This window comes from Hyperolius riggenbachi, chromosome 8 (assembly GCF_040937935.1).
Source record: "Hyperolius riggenbachi isolate aHypRig1 chromosome 8, aHypRig1.pri, whole genome shotgun sequence".
NCBI lineage: Eukaryota > Metazoa > Chordata > Amphibia > Anura > Hyperoliidae > Hyperolius > Hyperolius riggenbachi.
In genome coordinates, this window is record NC_090653.1 from 39613133 (window position 1) to 39633433 (window position 20301).

General features: G+C 48.3%; 1 protein-coding gene across 3 annotated transcripts in view; it reads right to left on the reverse strand.

Annotated features, from left to right (window-relative positions):
- LOC137528741 (class I histocompatibility antigen, Non-RT1.A alpha-1 chain-like) overlaps positions 1 to 20301 on the reverse strand; it is a 177204-nt gene that overhangs the window by 113046 nt on the left and 43857 nt on the right. For all 3 annotated transcript variants that reach the window (XM_068250266.1, XM_068250268.1, XM_068250267.1), the window contains exon 2: positions 5462 to 5722. In XM_068250266.1, coding sequence (XP_068106367.1) covers positions 5462 to 5722 — 261 coding nt within the window. The remainder of the gene's footprint in view (positions 1 to 5461; positions 5723 to 20301) is intronic.

The following is a 20301-nucleotide window of genomic DNA, read 5'->3' on the forward strand; positions in this document are numbered from 1 at the left end:
GGAGGCATAGATCTATTGTGTCTGCATACATTTGTTCCTAGTACTTAATAGTAAACTACCCTATGAAGCCCCAAGCTGCAGATAACAGCGATTCTTTCTGACTTCATGTGCATGATCGAGTCCAGGTGTGCAGTAGATAATGTACATCACAGCTAGCCAGAAACAAGAATGCTTTATTCTAACAGCTGATCTGAATAAACATGATGGTTGGAGTTTCTTCCAGTAGACAGCTGCCATGAGATGTGCTTCTAGTAATTCTACACACAGGTATAAAGCCAGAACCAGGACACATTAATGAGGTGGTGGCACTGCAAGTCCCAGCATGCAGCAGAGGCAGCCTGGCATTGTGGGGCAGGCAGAGCAGCACACTGCATACAGGAAACTTACTTTTACTGTTACCTGTTTATCTTCCCAATCTTGCTGTCAGTAGTGAGTCTCTGTACTCAGTCACTACTAAACCTTCCTCCCACCCCAAACTCCTCAGGTACAGAAGGCAGGTCAGCCGCAGTATAGAAGACAGGTCAGCAGATGCATCTCACTTGTCTGCTGGCTTTTTCTGTCAGAATGGCAGCTTTATCAGTTCTGTGGGGTCCCAAACCCCTCTCTTTTTCTCTCCTCTCCTATGATTCCTCTGTCACTCTGGTACGCTGCTTCCTAGTTTTGGGTCTGCCTCACAGTCCTTAGTAACCCAATGACCTACCAGGTCATCGGGATAATATATAACTACTAATATACTGCATAAAGAGTATATGTGTGTACTGTATACTGTATATACACTTTAGTACAACCACCTAATATACAGCCCTAAGGACATTACAAGTACACAATAAGCGCAAGCAATATGGGACCAATAATCTGAGCTATAGCTGAGAGATGTATAATGTTGCCATGGAGGGGTAGGAGGGACGATGGAGCATCTTGTGGCGGAAGAGGTAAAGAGGGGAATCAGATCTTTCATTGACCTCAGGAAACAGCTGTACATGCAATAGATTCTCAGCCTGGACTGCACAAACCACCAGCAGAGTTTCACCTGGCTTCAAAGCAAAGCTGAGATTAAAAAAAATTACAAAAACAGATACTTACCAAAGAAGCAGGAAGTCGCTGGATCTTCCAGAGTCTTCTCATGTCCTCCTGGAGACATCCGCCGTTGCCCGGGACCATCCTTGTAAATAGGGACTGCTCTCTTCTTCATGCACCAACACAAGTCTAGCCGAGCCTGTGCAGTAGTGCTGAACCATCCGGGGATGAGCTGATCCAGCTTACTGCGCAGTACACCCGCACTCCTACAGGAAGAGGGGCATGGCCACATATCCCACAAGCTCTTGTCACACATGTTCTGGGGGTCCACGCTGCAGTGCTGGGGGCCAGGAGGAGGTGGGAAGCTTCTGCAGGATCCAGAGGCTTCCCCCATCTTAGGCAAGCTCTGTTTATTTTATTGTTCTCACCTGGGTACACTGTAAAGGTACCCATACATCTAGGGCTCTGACTCTGACACAGGAGACCAGGGTTCGAATCTTGGCTCTGCCTGTTCAGTAAGCCAGCACCTATTCAGTAGGAGACCTTGGGCAAGTCTCCCTAACACTGCTACTGCCTATAGAGCACGTCCTAGTGGCTGCAGCTCTGGCGCTTTGAGTCCGCCAGGAGAAAAGCGCAATATAAGTGTTCTGTGTTTGTTTGTAGTGATTCCGATTCCATCAACAACTTCAGTATGTTGATCGAAAGTCAATCAACTAGTGACCCACACACTACAAACGATATCCTATGTGATTCACCTTCACTAATCGATCTGGCCGATGTTGTGTCTCCATGCTCTGAATACACAAAATCAATTCAGAGTCGCTCGAGTGATATGTAAATATTCGCTGATTCCTGTGCGATCGACTGACATCTTGCATCCTTCTTGATCATCTAAGCTGGTCGATTGCACAGGATATCAGCCACTTTTCATCGATTGGGCATTCTGGAACACACTTGATTCCCTCTCGATTTCATAAATTAATTGAATTGAATGGTCGATTGTACAGCAAAATTGCTTGATATATGGGCACCGTAAGTCTTGCACACATGCTAGATGGAACTTCATCAGGGCCTCCATCTGGAGCAATCCCAGCTTAGTTTGTAAGTGACAACAACAAGAAATGTGCACAACATTTCTGTCATTACCTCCCACCCACTAGAACAGGGGTGTCAATCTCAAATATAAAGTGGGCCAGAATTGTACACTGGGACCTAGTTGCGGGCCAACCTCAATGTCTACTGGCCATCTTCCTCCCTTATAAAGTTCCCTGGTGTCTAATGCCCCCCTCCAACCCCTATACAGTTTCCTGGTGTCTAATGGTCCTCTCTCCCCTATACAGTTCCCTGGTGTCTAGAGGCCCCCACCCTCCCCTATACAGTTCCCTAGTGTTTAGTGCTTTCCCCCTACCTGCCCCATATGTGTTCAAGGACTTCACCTCCAATATAGCTTCCCAGTTGGTCTACAGTGGGCCAAATATAATGCAAAGTTGGGTAACCACTTTAGGGCCAAATTTAATGGCTCTGAGGGCCAGATGTGGCCGCGGGCCGGAGTTTGACATGTATGCACTAGAAGCTCCTCTTTGCTACACACCATCCTCTCTCCTCCATGAAAACAGTATACACTGCTCAGCTGTAGCCAAGCTTCATGTATGTATAACGCCTGTGCTCACAATGTTTGCTGTAGCTACTGTATCATGATTGTATGGGCAACATTCATTGCACATGTGTACACCCATTTATTGCACATTTGTACACACCTTAAAGGGACCCTAGGCAGTAAAAAGAAATTATGAAATTTGGACTTACCTGAGGCTTCCTCCAATCCCCCGTAGCCCGCAATGTCTCCCGGAATACTCTTTTGCTCTTCCTTGGTCCCACAGGCAGCTCTGATAATCAGCGATAATCACCTGTCATATCGCGCTGTGCTTCGTAAGCGTCCTGCACTTGCACGATTCTCTAAAGACTAAGCCGTGCATACGCAAGACACTTACGGAGACCGGCGTGATGGCGAGGTGGGGCGCACGTCCACGAATTCACCCTAAGTCGCCCCTTGCGGGACCAAGGAAGAGGAGAAGAGGATGCCGGGGGACCTCGGCAGGCTACAGGGGGCTGGAGGAAGCCCCAGGTAAGTCCAAATTTGGGGGGTTCTTTAAGACTGTACAGGCCTGATGCAGTAAACTCCAGTAAATTTGGTGCTTTATAAATCAATAGTAATAGAAAGAGAAGTGCATTGTGGGGGAGAGAGAGTGTTTACAGGCTCGGTTCACACATAAATCTGTACATCTCTGTTCCAGTCCTGTCCTGTCAGTTTTACCTGACAGTAATGGAACTGTTCACTTTGTACGTGTGAACGCAGCCATAGAAACCTCATACAAAACGGACAGGACAGGACTGGATCGGAACTGTACACCCTTCATGTGTGAATCCAGCCTAAGAGGAAAATTGCACTGCAAACGCACATGGCTGCATTACTATGTGATGTTTGTGCTTATACTAGCTTTGACACAAACAGTCATAGTAAAAGGTGTGATTCATATAAATGCAGTACACACTACTGGCATCTGTACAGTGTGATCACACCACACTAAAGGCTCATACACACATCAGACTATAGTCTTTGGAAAATGAAAGATCACAGACCAATCTTACCACCCTTCATGTAGTATGAGAGCCACACCGACACAGTCTATTCTATGGAGCTGAACTCCCCATCAGACAGAAATCTTTGCAAGATGCTGCACACACAGATGCTGTACAGACACAAAAGATCAGTATCTGCAAAAGATCTGTTCCTGCCAAAAATCCATTCCTGCAAATTGCAATGATAGTCTATGAGATCTGCAGATCATCATACACACATGATTTAACTGACATTTATCTGCAGATCAAGCAATCATCTGCAGATCTGAAAATCCATCCTGGTGGATCTGATCTGCAGATGAATGTCAGTTAAATCATGTGTGTATGATGATCTGCAGATCTCATAGACTATCATTGCAATTTGCAGGAATGGATTTTTGGCAGGAACAGATCTTTTGCAGATACTGATCTTTTGTGTCTGTACAGCATCTGTGTGTGCAGCATCTTGCAAAGATTTTTTTCTGATGTGGAGTTCAGCTCCATAGAAAAGACTGTGTAGAGTATGGCTCTTATACTACAGGAAGGGTGGTAAGATTGGTCTGTGATCTTTCAGTTTCCAAAGACTATAGTCTGATGTGTGTATGTGGCCTAAGAATAGCCCAGCCCTTCATAAAACACTTTTACATTTCCACCAGATCCCCTGCAGTGCTGACCAGCTTATTGCAATCCTGAGTTAAGTCCTGAAATAGATAGACTATATGATAATTACATAATGACAGAGTCTTTCTATAGTGACGACCACATTTACATTCTCAGTAGCTTTAGGGCTCGTTTCCACTTGTGCGGAAACCGCACCGAATCCGCAGAGTTTCCCCGAATGCGAATTGTGCGGGGAAACTCTGCCATAGGGTGCAATGGCAACGATGGCCGAATCGCTACCACTAGCGATTCGGCCGGGATTTCCAATCCGAATCGGGGCGGGAGGCTGCGGATCCCATAGCCGTGCATAGCATGGCTGATGGGATTCGTCTGCATAGCCGCAGACCTGGAAGTGCCGCTGCGGCTCAAGTGGAAACGAGCCCTTAGAGATCTATGCAGATGTTATAAGGAAACTGGAACTCCCAGTACAATGAGCTCCTCAGTTTCCCTATTGGATAGTGACACCCTCCATCACATCAATTGACCAATAGGAAGGCTACAAAGATCAAAGGGAAGGACATTTCCCTCATGCCTGATACACACAATGCAATTTTCCGTCAGATTGACAGTCACAATGATTTTTTACGACACGTCCGATCTGATTTCCGATCGATTTTGTATAGAAGTGATCGGAAAATCGATCAGAAAAACGATCAGAAATCAGATCAGACATATCACAATTGATTTGACCGTCAGTCTGTCAGAAAATTGCTTCATGTGTACCAGGCGTAAGTAACAGCAGTGATTTACATATAATTCTTCAGGGAGTAGTTCTGGAGAAATGTCAGCTGTCACTGCAGGTGGCCTCCGGTTATGGAATTATAATCATCATGTGACCAGATTATACCGCTTTCGTGCATTTGAGGGTCACTTTATAGCATCACAACACACAGTACTAATCACTGGAAACACACAATGCTGCACATAGACATTTCTGGTCAGAAAACTGGAAAAAAAAATTCTGTGTGTACTGAGGGCCTCTTTTCCTAAAGTGTAAAGTAAAAGGAATGTAAGATTGTGAAAAACATTCCAAATAGTAGAAGGTAAAAAAAAAACAGTAGGCCCTACAGATTCCAGAATTTCCATCAATCTGGCCCCAAATCTGTAGACAGTACATTTGAAGTACATACAGTATAATGTGAGGAATATGCAGCAGGAATCTCACCTCCCGTCTGGTTGAAGCGGCTCATCGCTGTCCTCACATTGTGTCGGAATACAGCCTCAGCGCCTTTAGAATTCTGTGTCTGCCCCTCCCAGTACTCTGGTCCCTCTCTGTTCATCCATGGAGCCACAGGACGAGCCTGGCCAGTGTCACTGCTGTACAGATCTATCTGCTGATCATCCACATATCCTACAGAGGAAAACTCTGGCAGACCCGATCCAGGAGCCGAGACCGCAGTATAGAAATACCGCAGAGTGTGGCTGTCTGTGAGACATAAAGAGACATGCAGAGATGTTACACAGCGTGACTGCCACAGAGAGACACAGACTGCTACTGCATGCAGCTTGGAAATAGGGACAGTCACATGAACTTCCTGTCCATTCTGATTGGCCCAATTCCTAGCTGCATAACATTTGCATTACATTTGGAGGCAAGCAAGAATTGTAAGCATGTGATTGACTAACCTCTAACCACCACACATAGCGGTATATTTACTGAAACTCACTAAAGAGTAACTGAGGCAGGTTTTTTCAATCTGAAAAAGGGGCACAGAGGCAGGTTCCCATCTGCAGGACTTGTCTCTGTGTGTCCTGCTCACCGCTCTCCGTGCCCACTGCACCCCGCTAACAACAACACCCCCCCCCCCTGAAATCTGTAGCCATTCAGATGTAGGAAAACTAACGGGGAAGGGGTGTCACACTGCAGGCTAAGGATCGCCTGCAAAACGCCCCTTGCCCTTCTAACAGACTCTCCCTTGCCTGCTCCTCTCCTCTCACCACCCCCTCCACTTCAATCATCGCTGTGCCCTTGTAATGAAACATTTTGCAACCCACCATATTTTGCATCTTGCCATAGAGGACAGTGTATGACTGTGTAGGCGTGGCTCCTCTCTGTTAACACGCCTGTAATTTTTTGCAACCACAGATCCCATTGAGCTAGAGTTGAGCAAGAGGGGGGATTGTTCCCTCCAGGGGGGGTTATTAGTTGAGCAAGAGGGGGAATTGTTCCCTCCAGGGGGGGTTATTAGTTGAGCAAGAGGGGGAATTGTTCCCTCCAGGGGGGGGTTATTAGTTGAGCAAGAGGGGGGATTGTTCCCTAGGGGGGTTATTAGTTGAGCAAGAGGGGGGATTGTTCCCTGGGGGGGGGGGGTTATTAGTTGAGCAAGAGAGGAGATTGTTCCCTCCAGGGGGGTTATTAGTTGAGCAAGAGGGGGGATTGTTCCCTAGGGGGGGGTTATTAGTTGAGCAAGAGGGGGGGGGGATTGTTCCCTGGGGGGGGGGGTTATTAGTTGAGCAAGAGGGGTTTGTTCCCTCGAGGGGTGGGGTTATTAGTTGAGCAAGATGGGGGATTGTTCCCTCGGGGGGTGGGGGGGTTATTAGTTGAGCAAGAGGGGGGATTGTTCCCTCCAGGGTGGGTTATTAGTTGAGCAAGAGGGGGGATTGTTCCCTGATTGGGGTTATTAGTTGAGCAAGAGGGGAGATTGTTCCCTCCAGGGGGGTTATTAGTTGAGCAAGAGGGGGGATTGTTCCCTAGGGGGGGGTTATTAGTTGAGCAAGAGGGGGGATTGTTCCCTAGGGGGGGTTATTAGTTGAGCAAGAGGGGAGATTATTCCTTCCAGGGGGGGTTATTAGTTGAGCAAGAGGGGGGGGAATTGTTCCCTAGGGGGGGTTATTAGTTGAGCAAGAGGGGGGTTGTTCCCTGGGGGGGGTTATTAGTTGAGCAAGAGGGGGGATTTTTTTCCCTCCAGGGGAGCTTATTAGTTGAGCAAGAGGGGGGATTGTTCCCTCCAGGGGGGGTTATTAGTTGAGCAAGAGGGGGAATTGTTCCCTCCAGGGGGGGTTATTAGTTGAGCAAGAGGGGGAATTGTTCCCTCCAGGGGGGGGTTATTAGTTGAGCAAGAGGGGGGATTGTTCCCTAGGGGGGTTATTAGTTGAGCAAGAGGGGGGATTGTTCCCTGGGGGGGGGGGTTATTAGTTGAGCAAGAGAGGAGATTGTTCCCTCCAGGGGGGTTATTAGTTGAGCAAGAGGGGGGATTGTTCCCTAGGGGGGGGTTATTAGTTGAGCAAGAGGGGGGGGGGGGGATTGTTCCCTGGGGGGGGGTTATTAGTTGAGCAAGAGGGGATTGTTCCCTCGAGGGGTGGGGTTATTAGTTGAGCAAGATGGGGGATTGTTCCCTCGGGGGGTGGGGGGGTTATTAGTTGAGCAAGAGGGGGGATTGTTCCCTCCAGGGTGGGTTATTAGTTGAGCAAGAGGGGGGATTGTTCCCTGGGGGGGGTTATTAGTTGAGCAAGAGGGGAGATTGTTCCCTCCAGGGGGGTTATTAGTTGAGCAAGAGGGGGGATTGTTCCCTAGGGGGGGGTTATTAGTTGAGCAAGAGGGGGGATTGTTCCCTAGGGGGGGTTATTAGTTGAGCAAGAGGGGAGATTATTCCTTCCAGGGGGGGTTATTAGTTGAGCAAGAGGGGGGGGAATTGTTCCCTAGGGGGGGTTATTAGTTGAGCAAGAGGGGGGTTGTTCCCTGGGGGGGGTTATTAGTTGAGCAAGAGGGGGGATTTTTTTCCCTCCAGGGGAGCTTATTAGTTGAGCAAGAGGGGGGATTGTTCCCTCCAGGGGGGGTTATTAGTTGAGCAAGAAGGGGGGATTGTTCCCTAGGGGGGTTATTAGTTGAGCAAGAGGGGGGATTGTTCCCTCCAGGGGAGGTTATTAGTTGAGCAAGAGGGGGGATTGTTCCCTAGGGGGGGGTTATTAGTTGAGCAAGAGGGGGGGATTGTTCCCTAGGGGGGGGGTTATTAGTTGAGCAAGAGGGGGGGGATTGTTCCCTGGGGGGGGGTTATTAGTTGAGCAAGAGGGGATTGTTCCCTCGAGGGGTGGGGTTATTATTAGTTGAGCAAGATGGGGGATTGTTCCCTCGGGGGGTGGGGGGGTTATTAGTTGAGCAAGAGGGGGGATTGTTCCCTCCAGGGGGGGGGGTTATTAGTTGAGCAAGAGGGGGGATTGTTCCCTGGGGGGGGGTTATTAGTTGAGCAAGAGGGGAGATTGTTCCCTCCAGGGGGGTTATTAGTTGAGCAAGGGGGGGGATTGTTCCCTAGGGGCGGGTTATTAGTTGAGCAAGAGGGGGGATTGTTCCCTAGGGGGGGTTATTAGTTGAGCAAGAGGGGGGGGAATTGTTCCCTAGGGGGGGGTTATTAGTTGAGCAAGAGGGGGGGTTGTTCCCTGGGGGGGGGGGGTTATTAGTTGAGCAAGAGGGGGGATTTTTTTCCCTCCAGGGGAGCTTATTAGTTGAGCAAGAGGGGGGATTGTTCCCTCCAGGGGGGGATATTAGTTGAGCAAGAGGGGGGATTGTTCCCGGGGGGGGGGGGTTATTAGTTGAGCAAGAGGGGGGATTGTTCCCTCCAGGGGAGGTTATTAGTTGAGCAAGAGGGGAGGGTTCTGTGTGAGAATAGGGTTTGGTTAGGTTGGGTTGCATTTTATAATACAGATAAGTTGAAGTCAATGGTTAGGTTGCACTTTCTGATAGCTATACCTATAAATAAGTGCAACCGGTTGCAAAATCTGATAAAATTGCAAAAAATGTCACCACACCCTTAAAGAGACACTGAAGCGAGACTAAATCTCGCTTCAGGTCTTATATATAGCAGGGTCACTTTATCCCGCGGCTAAACGGGTGTCCCTTCACCCCCAACCCACCCCCCGCAAAAGATGGTCGGCAAGTTGGTCGTGGGGATTGTCTTCCTGGAGGCAGGGCTAACGGCTGCAGCCCTGCCTCCAGTCGCGTCTATCAGACGCGCATCGCCGCCTCTCCCCCGCCCCTCTCAGTGAAGGAAGACTGAGAGGGGCGGGGGAGAGGCGGAGATACGCGTCTGACAGACTCGCATGGGGCAGGGCTGCGGCGGTTAGCCCTGCCCCAACCAGGAAGCGCTCCCCCGCTGCACGGAGGGGGTTTGGGGGGACAGGGACCCCCGTTAAGCCGCGCTATAGCGGCGTTTTAGCAGGGGCACGCATGCCCCTGCTAGCTATGAGGTCTGAAGCGAGATCTATTCTCGCTTCAGACTCTCTTTAAGAGGAGAGAACAGATGCTGCTTCTCCAGCGATGTGACCCCAAAGGTCACCAAACTGAAAGTGCAGGATGCTAGGAGTGGTGGTGAGAAGTGGTAATGAGTGCTACTTGATTCGGCAACCCCGCTGGATCAGGCAGCATGTTTTTTGTTAACTTTTAGGCTCAGGTTCTCTTTAAACTAAAAGTGCAGTGTTGTGCAGTGTCTGCATATTGAGTTATACAAGTGTTTATGCAACTACATAATTTGTGTAGCTCGAGTCAAATATGCAGAATCAGCACTACTTATTACACGACCACATAGGTGCTGCATACATCACACGAGTTACAGAAATTACATTGGATACGCAATTTACATAAACCCTAGTAAACAATGGGCGCTGCCTGCACACTTAAAGGAGTGATCCAAGGTATTTAAAAAAAAAAAAAAAATCCACTTACCTGGGGCTTCCTCCAGCCCGGGACAGCCGTCCTGTGCCCCCACTGCAGCTCCTGCGTTTCCCGGTCCTCTTCGCCGGCAGAGCCGACCTCGCCGGGTCGGGTTCCAGGTCGGCCTCTTCTGCGCTCCACCGCATGGGTCACGTGGTCCGGCTGACGTCATCTGTACGCTACTGCGATGACGTTGGGGAAACCACGTGACCTACGTGGTGGAGCGCAGAAGAGGCCGACCCGGAACCCGACCTGGCGAGGTCAGCTCAGCTGGCAAAGAGGACCGGGAGACGCAGGAGCTGCTGCGGCGGCGGCACAGGACGGCTGCCCCGGGCTGGGGGAAGCCCCAGGTAAGTGGATCTTTTTTTTTAGAACCTTGGATGTGTCCTTTAACGTCTGATAGCACTTTTTTATTACACATTTAGCACGTTGTCACCTGCCAGCTGCTAAACTTACATTGTGCACATAAGACACAGGCAATGGTTTATCCCCTGGGATATATAACAATGGGTGTACAGTACATACAACATGAAAAGTTTACTGTCTGCATGTTCTGTTACAATTCATGTTCTAATAATGGTCTTGATTGAGCATACATTATATTGCTGTTTCCATTTCACATTGTTATAAGGTGTTTAAAGAGACTCTGTAACAACAAAAACCTCCCCTGGGGGGTACTCACCTCGGGTGAGGGAAGCCTCCGGATCCTAATGAGGCTTCCCACGCCGTCCTCTGTCCCACAGGGGTCTCGCTGCAGCCCTCCGAACAGCCGGCGACTGTGCCGACTGTCAGTTCAATATTTACCTTTGCTGGCTCCAGCGGGGGCGCTGTGGCGACTTTCGGCACGGAAATAGATGGAAATACCCGATCTCCGTCGGGTCCGCCGGAAACTTGCGCCTGCGCAGTAGAGCAGACCCGACGGCGATCGGGTATTTCTGCCTACTTCGGCGCCGAGAGGCATCAGAGCGCCTGCGCAGGAGCCAGGAAGGTAAATATTGCGTCACGGCTGTACGGAGGGCTACAGCGAGACCCCCGAGGGACGCAGGACGGCGTGGGAAGCCTCATTAGGATCCTGAGGCTTCCCCCACCCGAGGTGAGTACCCCCCAGGGGCCGTTTTGTCGTTACAGTTCCTCTTTAAATACTTGGCTTTTTTTTGCGTTTAAAACGATCCCAAGCTGAAGCTCGAGATCAAAATAAGATATTCACCTGAAGAGAGGGAAGCCTCAGGATCCTATTGATGCTTCCCCCGGTGGTTCGGTGTCCCCCGTCGCTGAGCGCGGCCTCCCTCCACATTGGGGCAGCGCAGTAGACACGCTAACACGACCACGCATGCGCAGTAGCATGTAGTCCACGGCTCCGGCTTACTGCACATGTGCGGGCGGGCTCCAGTGGCCACACAGCAAGAAGAGCAACTGCGCGGCCCTGATATGATTTTCGACAATGCCTTGTTGCTAATCTTCTGGAAGGCCACGCTTAGCGACGGGGGACATCAGAGCAGGGAAGGAAGCCTCAATAAGATCATGAGGTTTCGCTCTCTTTAGGTAACATAGTAGCCAAGCAGCTCGGGGTGACCCAAAACCACATGGGAAGTATAGGGGACTAAAGGAGACTGAAAAGCCCTCCTACTAAAAAGCAATGCTAAGTGTGCTTTGCCTTCTTAAAAGAAGGAATTTGCAATAATTCAGCTTTAAGTGAACATCTGCGGTTACCCACAATGCACCGCTACTGAATATGCAAATTATCTTTATGCCCCTGAAGCCAGGCTCGCTGGTGTATAGCAAGCCTACAGCTTTAAAGAGAATCTGTATTGTTAAAATCGCTCAAAAGTAAACATACCAGTGCGTTAGGGGACATCTCCTATTACCCTCTGACACAATTTCGTCGCTCCTCGCCGCATTAAAAGTGGTTAAAAACAGTTTTAAAAGTTTGTTTGTAAACAAACAAAATGGCCACCAAAACAGGAAGTAGGTTGATGTACAGTATGTCCACACATAGAAAATACATCCATACACAAGCAGGCTGTATACAGCATTCCTTTTGAATCTCAAGAGATCATTTGTGTGTTTCTTTCCCCCATGCACTGAAGTTTCAGGCTGCTCTTTTCTTCTTGCAAACAGCTTTGCCCTTGTTTGTAATTCCTCAGTATGTGAAAGCCCAGCCAGCTCAGAGGAGGATTTATCCAGCTCATTAGAGCAGCTTCTCTCTTCTCTCTTATCTAAATAATACAAAGGCAGTGTGCATAGAGGGGCCAGAAAGGGTGAGTTCAGAGCAGAACCACAACACTGAAGAACTTGGCAGCCTTCCAGACACAGGCTGACAAGTCTGACAGGGGAAAGATACATTGATTTATTACAGAGACTGTCATAGTAGAAAGTGCTGCAGTTAGCCAGAACACATTAGAATAGCTTTTGGAACATGTAGGATGATAAAAAACAGGATGCAATTTTTGTTACGGAGTCTCTTTAAATATTACACATCCACACCAACCCCACATGCAGACAGACTGTTCTGGCTTTTAGTCCTCATCAGTACATGGCAGGGATTGATAAGGCTGTAAGGGATAGGGCTTAGACCAGTACAACAGAGTAACCAAGCAGCTCGTGGTGTCCCTCTTTAGGTAAGTATCTCCATTTGTACCCGAGCTTTGGCTAAAGCAAATCTGATGTGGGAAAGCTCACGTCAGGTTTGATATTTACCTACATGGAGGGAAGGCTCAGAATAGTATAGAGCCTTCCCTTTACTCCGTCCGGCCCATCATTCCAGCACCATCCTCAGTGTAGCTATTCAGCATAGGCAGTAGGCAAGTGAGTTTCTTCATTACAGGTTTGCTTTAAATAAAGCCACATAGTCACTAAATTCAATAACCAGTAAAGTGCAACTCAGTAAAATGGGCAGGGCCAGATTTAGGCCATGGCCTAGGGCACCACAGGAGCAAGGGCACCAAAGCAGCAGGCTAAACTGGTGCAGCATTTGCAAGCTTGAGCGCCTGACCGCAGTACTCTGCTGCTAGCCGCCTGTGCAGCAGCCACCTTGCTCTCTGTGCACGGTTGCATTGTGGCCAGTGGCTATGGACTTGGGCAGCATTGGAGACGGAAAGGAAGAGGAAGCTTCTGCACTGGAGATGAGCGGAGAAATGAGTGACACTGATGGCTGCTGCAGTGTGAAGGTGAGCTGGCTACCTATACTGAAGGGGGGTGGGGGGTGGGGAGGGATTAAGGGGGTCATCTGGCTACCTATACTGGAGGGAAAGTGTGAGGAGTCATCTGGCTACCTATACTGGGCGGGTCATAAGGCTACCTATACTAGAGGGAAGGGGGAGGGGTCGTCTTGCTACCTATAATGAAGGGGGGCGGCTTCTGACAGTGGCCTAAGGCGGTAAACAGTACAAATCTGCCCCTGAAAATAGGGCAGGCTGTGTTTGTAAAAACAGAATGGAAAGCAGATGCAAATAGAGTACTGTTACAAACGTGGGGAGCAATCTCACAATTTTTCCAAAGGGAACAGAAGGACCATCCGGGATACCAAAGAAGAGACGGGACTTCACCACATGACTTTAATTGGTTGGTTTCTCAGTAAGCAACCTTACTTGTGAGTACTCTGCAAATTCCTATTGGAGGCGCCCTGATTACAGTATCTAGTAAGAATTTTGTATAGAAATTAGGAGTAGTTAGATCTTATCTGCTTCAAGGACAAACCACAAAAGGTAGGTATTTTATTCATGCACATAAGACTTACAAAATTATTACTAGATATTCAGACGCCTCCCACAGTAATTTGTAGCGTAATCTTAACCCCTCGGGGTCCAATATTGCAAACCTCATGCTTCCAATAACCCAAGGAGTGTAACTGACCTGTACCTGCGCAGCAGACCAGGGATACCGAGCGGGAACGGTCATTTTCCTGCAGGCTCTATTGCAATCCACCTTTGTGAGTATAATATATCCACTATTTGATACACCAATCTGTACAGACAATATTGACCCATTGGGCTCCAGGAGGTCTGTCACATCTTTAGATACTTGGGGGCTTCTTCCAACCACCACCAATAATCTCACCAGAGTTATTACTAGTGAGTAGATTTGCATGAACTCCTATAGCCACCCCTACAATATACTCTGCACCATTTGGGCTCCTGTTTGTCTCTGTGTACTTTTCCTTTATAAGGTGCAGCGTCATCTTATTCTCCTCTTCTACATTACTGATAATCTAGTTGCAACACCTGGCACCCATTTTAACAAGTGGTTGTTTTAGATGTACGTCTGCAGGGAGCCTCCTGCCTTTCCTGTCCTCTCCATAGCACAGTACATATAGCACAGCCGAGCCACTTGTTTCTGGGCAGTCACTGCTGGCTGGAGAGACCATGAATAAACATGTCAGCTGCCACAGAGCCACTGCCTGTATGTGGCTGCACACCCATCCAGAGAAATGCAGCTGAAATACAATAAATAAACTTTACAGACCTTTACTGAAGTGTACCAGACCTAAGGATGAGAGGGAAATACAAGTGATGCAGCAACCCTGCTCTGTATTCATTATAGTCTGATATCAAGTGATAGATCAAGGGTAGGGAACCTATGGCTTGGTAGCCAGATGTGGCTCTTTTGATGGCTACATCTGGCTCACATACAAATCAGTAGGGGTTGATTCACTAAGCTACACTGCTCAAGCAGCACAAGTAAAAATTTTCAAAGTAGTGCACGCTACTGCTGTAGCATGCACCACTAACTTACTTGTGCTCTCCAAAACGAACAGCTGCTCCAGCTGTCCCACTCTGGACCCTGTCAGGTCCAGTGACTTTGTAGAATGAGATCATCGCACTTTGATTGGCCCAATGGGCTTCCTGTCACTTGACAGGCAGACTATTTGGCCAAAGTGTGGGGATCTCGTCCTACAAAGTGAATCAACCCCCAAGTCAGCTAGCTAATTGTACAAGCTGTTAGTCGGTATTTCTCCTGTCTGGGTCTCGGGTAAATTGCTGATGTTGCCTAAACTACGGTGACCAGACATCCCACTTTAGCCGGGACGCGTCCCGGATTCTGGGCCCCCTGTCCCAGGCTGAGCGATGTCCCGGGAAACGTCCCGCTTTTAGCCACGGGACGTCCCAACCTCGGGACTCTGGGCACCGTCCGATTGCAACTGGCCGCAGCGTCTTATAGACGCCACGCCAGTTCATAGCCCGCAGCCCCGCTCTAGCCTGCATAGTCTTCCGGCAGGCAGAGCAGGGCTACGGGAAGATGGCGTCCGAAGCCCTGTACTGGAGACTATTTGTGTCTTCAGTACAGGGCTTCGGGCGTCATCTTCCCATTCAGTGCGGGAGATATGCAGGAGCAAGATCGTCGGGGGAGCTGCACACCAGAGGCCGGCTGGTAGAGGAGACTTCTGTCAGTTGAGTAAATTCTTATTTTTTTGCAGGTGAAATGTTGCCCACATTGCATTATTTTCTGCTGAAATGCTGCCCACATTGCGTTATTTTCTGCTGAATGTTGCCCACATTGCGTTATTTCCTGCTGAAATGCTGCCTACATTGCATTTTCTGCTGAAATGTTGCCAACCTTGCGTTATTTTCTGCTGAAATGTTGCCCACATTGCGTTATTTTCTGCTGAAATGTTGCCCACATTGCATTATTTTCTGCTGAAATGTTTCCCACATTGCGTTATTTCCTGCTGAAATGACCATGATGCAAATCCTCGTTTCACCACATCATGGTGGAAACATTGCTTTCTTATGCCTCGCTGATGCATCATTACTTTAGCTCCAACCATACAATGTCATGGTCATGCCCATTTTTCATTGCAACCCCCCCCCCCCTTCCCCCCCGATCACCCCAACCCCCATCCCAGGTTTAACCCAGAAAAATCTGGTCACTGTACTTAAACCCAAGAGTAGCTGAAGATGTGTCTGACACTTCCGCTGACCGGCAGATCAACTGTATACACTTCACCATGGCAACAGGGACATGAGCCCTACTGTCCAAGTTTAAAACATATTGTATGGCTCTCACGGAATTATATTTTAAAATATGTGGCGTTTATGGTTCTCTCAGATAAAAAGGTTCCTGACCCCTGTGATAGAAGGTTTTCAGCCCGTCACACAGATCATATGAAAAAGTCATGAATTTTTTAAATAAATATAGGGTGACCTGAAAGAGTACATATTATCGCAGCACCACATGAGCTGGGTGCCGGGATGAGCCGCTATTAGTAAAATATTGGCTTACCCGGCAACTATCCTAACCATAACCCTCCGTTTAAGGTGCCTAACACTAACCCCCTGGAGGTACCAAATGCCTAACCTTAACTTCCCCTAAAAATGCCTAACACTAATTAATTTGGGTGGCCAAACTAGCAATAGTTGTAGTTGTTCGTCTACAAATGACTACAACCATTTAATTCTATGTAGTAGCTTATTGGCTAATGACCAGCTGGGCACCTAACTGCCGATATTTAACACAGGCATCTATGAGACTCCTGATGGTCATGGCTTCAAAACGACTTGATCCGGAACTGAAGTTATTGAAAAGAAGTTCACAATGTGCACACCTATAGTCATGGCCGAAATTGTTGGCACCCCAGAATTTTTTTTTCAGAAAGTCAAGTATTTTAGACAGAATTGCGGCAGCACGTTTTGCTATACATGTTTCTTCCCTTTGTGTGGAGTTTTGTGTGACTTTATGTCCAATTTGCTTTTTTTCCTCCCTTTTTTGTTTTGTTTCAATACACACAAGCGGAATAAACATGCGTATAGGAAGACGTGTTACTGCAATACTTTTATGTGAGAAATACTTGATTTTCTGGAAAACATTTCTGGGTGCCAACAACTGTAGCCATGACTGTATAACTGCAATCACACCTCTTTCTCAGCATTCTCGTCTATGGCCTGGTATGACCCAGATGACAGCTGCAAATGTTTACCAGTAAATGACAAATGGATTCGGTCCCAATTGTACTATAAAGCACATGTGCAGAAACGTGTGCATGCAGGTTCAGAGCTCTGCTCACCTAACTTCACCAAGGAGAACCAGGGGCTATTCCATGCTTGTCTACAGGGGTGCTCGAATACCCCTTTTCAAAATCCGAATTGATCCGGATACCCAGATATCCGGATCCGAACTTTTGGGTATCCGAATAGAATCAGATATCCGACCCCAGTATCCGGGATATCCGGGCGGATTCGGATATCTGAATAGGGAAACTGGAAGTGGCCTCTAAATTGCTTTTAAAACGTTTTTTAGGGTAAATGTAGCATCATTTTTTTAAGGGAAACACAAATTGATGATGTGGGAACTTAAAATCCCCCGTACCCCCCCCCCCCCCCCCAAACAAAAAAAAAATGGCTGTCAATTAACATCAGGCCTAAGTTTTAGACAGCGGTAGTGCAGCCCACATTGTGTTCAAAGTCCAACTGCACATCTGGGACATGACTGTTTTCAGTCCAGACACCTCCAAATAATTACGCAGCAATTGTGTTTTGGGTTAAATATAGGTGATATCAGCACAGCGGCAGTGGCCTGTGGCACCCTGGCGGTGGGAGCAGCAAAGGCAGCAGGAGCAGGGCAATGCAGCAGCAGGTGTAACGTCTGCCAGGAGCACGCCGGACGTGGCACTTGGCAGTGGCACTTTGCATGTGGCACTTGGCAGTGGCAAGTGGCACTTGGCACGTGCAAAGTGCCACGTGCAAAGTGCCACGTGCAAAGTTGTCGAGTGACAGTCAAGACAGCAGAGGAGAAGACACTAGTGCACACTAACTGTCACACTGGCACTGCTCACAGCACAGCAGTTCTGTAGTAAGCTAACACAGTAGTACTACTACTCTAACAACTACTAGCACTGACTGCAGTACTACAGTACTAGCTACACAATAACACAGTAATCCTATTCCCTAACCTATACTGTAGCTAAGGCTAGCCGGCCAGCAGGCAGCAGCTAGCCTGGTCTGTGCACAGGCACAGCACACACAGAGACACATAGCAGATGCAGCAGCCCTGCAGCACACACTCTGACTGTTACTCACTGAATGAAATCAAGCTATATAATAATAGTGTAGTGATAGTGAAGGGGTTAATCACTGAACAGCTTTAGGTTTATCACTGTACACAGCACTTGCTAGGCCAGCAGAACTGGAGCATGTCTCTCAGTGAGCATTCACAAGCAAGGACGATATTTCTCATCATGGCAGCCCTCATACAGGGGGGCCTGGCCAGGGTTCATTTCTGTGATTGGGTGCCAGGGTTTAGGCTGGGAGCCCTCTGATTGGCTAAATAAGGTCAGGTGGGGCTGGCCAGGGTTCCCTTCTGTGATTGGTTGCTAGGGCTTCTGCTGGGAGCCCTCTGATTGGCTCAATTATGTCATCTCCTTAGTTACAGTATTCAGATATCCGCGGATATCCGACCAAATATCCGCGGATTGCTATCCGGATTTGCACAGAAATCCGGAATCCAAATCTGAATTGGATAGCTGAAAAAAGGTCGGATATCCGGGTTACCCGGATATCCGGAATCCGGATGAGCACCACTGCTTGACTACCTACAATATCCTATTTTTTTACAGACATGAAAAAAAACCTCTAGACACTAACTTTTTTTGTTTGTTTGTTTAGAAGCAAAAGTCAGAGGGTGTGGCTAAAATGTGGGCATGGCCACACTTGTTCCACAGTTCACAAGCTATCCTATACTTGCAGCATTTTATTGTTTGTGTGCCGTTATCCTCATCCAAAAGTGTAAAAACAAAAACAGGCCCAATAAATACTGAATAAACATCCCACACAGATATCACACACACTAATTACAATTATCACAAACACATATCACAATCACATACAGTATAATACCATAAAGGAGAAAAAAGCAAGTGCACTATACTGTCCCTTGGAAAATCTATATATCTATATATATAATAGACTAAGTGCCTCAACCTTCAAACAAGAAGAAGTACTTTGCATGAGAAAATTTATGCGTGATCAAACACCAAGTTTAAGGCCTCTTTTCCACGGACTGTTGAGCTGTGTGCTCAGCAAGCAGTTACCAGGCAGCAGTGAGCAGATACCAGGCAGCAACAAGCAGTTACCAGGCAGCAGCGAGCAGTTACCAGGCAGCAGTGAGCAGATACCAGGCAGCAGCAAGCAGTTACCAGGCAGCAGCAAGCAGTTACCAGGCAGCAGCAAGCAGTTACCAGGCAGCAGCAAGCAGTTACCAGGCAGCAGCAAGCAGTTACCAGGCAGCAGCAAGCAGTTACCAGGCAGCAGCGAGCAGTTACCAGGCAGCAGCGAGCAGTTACCAGGCAGCAGCGAGCAGTTACCAGGCAGCAGCGAGCAGTTACCAGGCAGCAACAAGCAGTTACCAGGCAGCAACAAGCAGTTACCAGGCAGCAACAAGCAGTTACCAGGCAGCAGCAAGCAGTTACCAGGCAGCAGCAAGCAGTTACCAGGCAGCAGCAAGCAGTTACCAGGCAGCAGCAAGCAGTTACCAGGCAGCAGCAAGCAGTTACCAGGCAGCAGCAAGCAGTTACCAGGCAGCAGCAAGCAGTTACCAGGAAGCAGCAAGCAGTTACCAGGAAGCAGCAAGCAGTTACCAGGCAGCAGTGAGCAGTTGTGAGAGTTTGAGAGCCATTTCACTGCCTATTCACAGTCCATGGAAAAGAGGCCTTACCCTAGCAAGTCTGACATTGCAAATCTGGCCTAATTGGATATTCATGAGGCAATGCTCATGCAAATGCATGCACAAACCAATACCACAAAGCAGTCACCCTGCTACATGCTACATTAGCACTATCCGGCTTAGTGCACACCAGAGCGGTTCGGCAGCGTTTTGCGATCCACTTGCGGCTGCGGATACGCTTGGGTAATGTATTTCAATGGGCTGGTGCACACCAGAGCGGGAGGCGTTTTGCTGAAATGCATACTCCCGAGGTGAGGCATTTTTTTGGATTTCGGATGCGTTTCTGCCTCAATGTTAAGTATAGGAAAAACGCAAACCGCTCTGAAAAAAACGGCAGTTCAGAGCGGTTTTGCAGGCGTTTTTGTTACAGAAGCTGTTCAGTAACAGCTTTACTGTAACAATATATGAAATCTACTACACCAAAAACGCTTTACAAAACCGCAAAATGCTAGGTGAAATGCTACAGAAAAATAAGAAAAAGCTTTTCAAAATCTGCTAGCATTTTGCGGATATGCTAGCAGTTTTTGGTGTGCTCCAGGCCTCCAGAGCGCAACGGGGAGGATTCCCAATGCCCCCTTTTTATACAACTGGGGGGACCGCAGGGTCCCAGGCTCTCTCACTGCCTGGAAACCACAGCGGCACCCCGGAGGGGGAGGCTGGGTGGCGTGGACGACCCCCCCCAAGTTTGGCCAGCGCCGGGGAGAGCC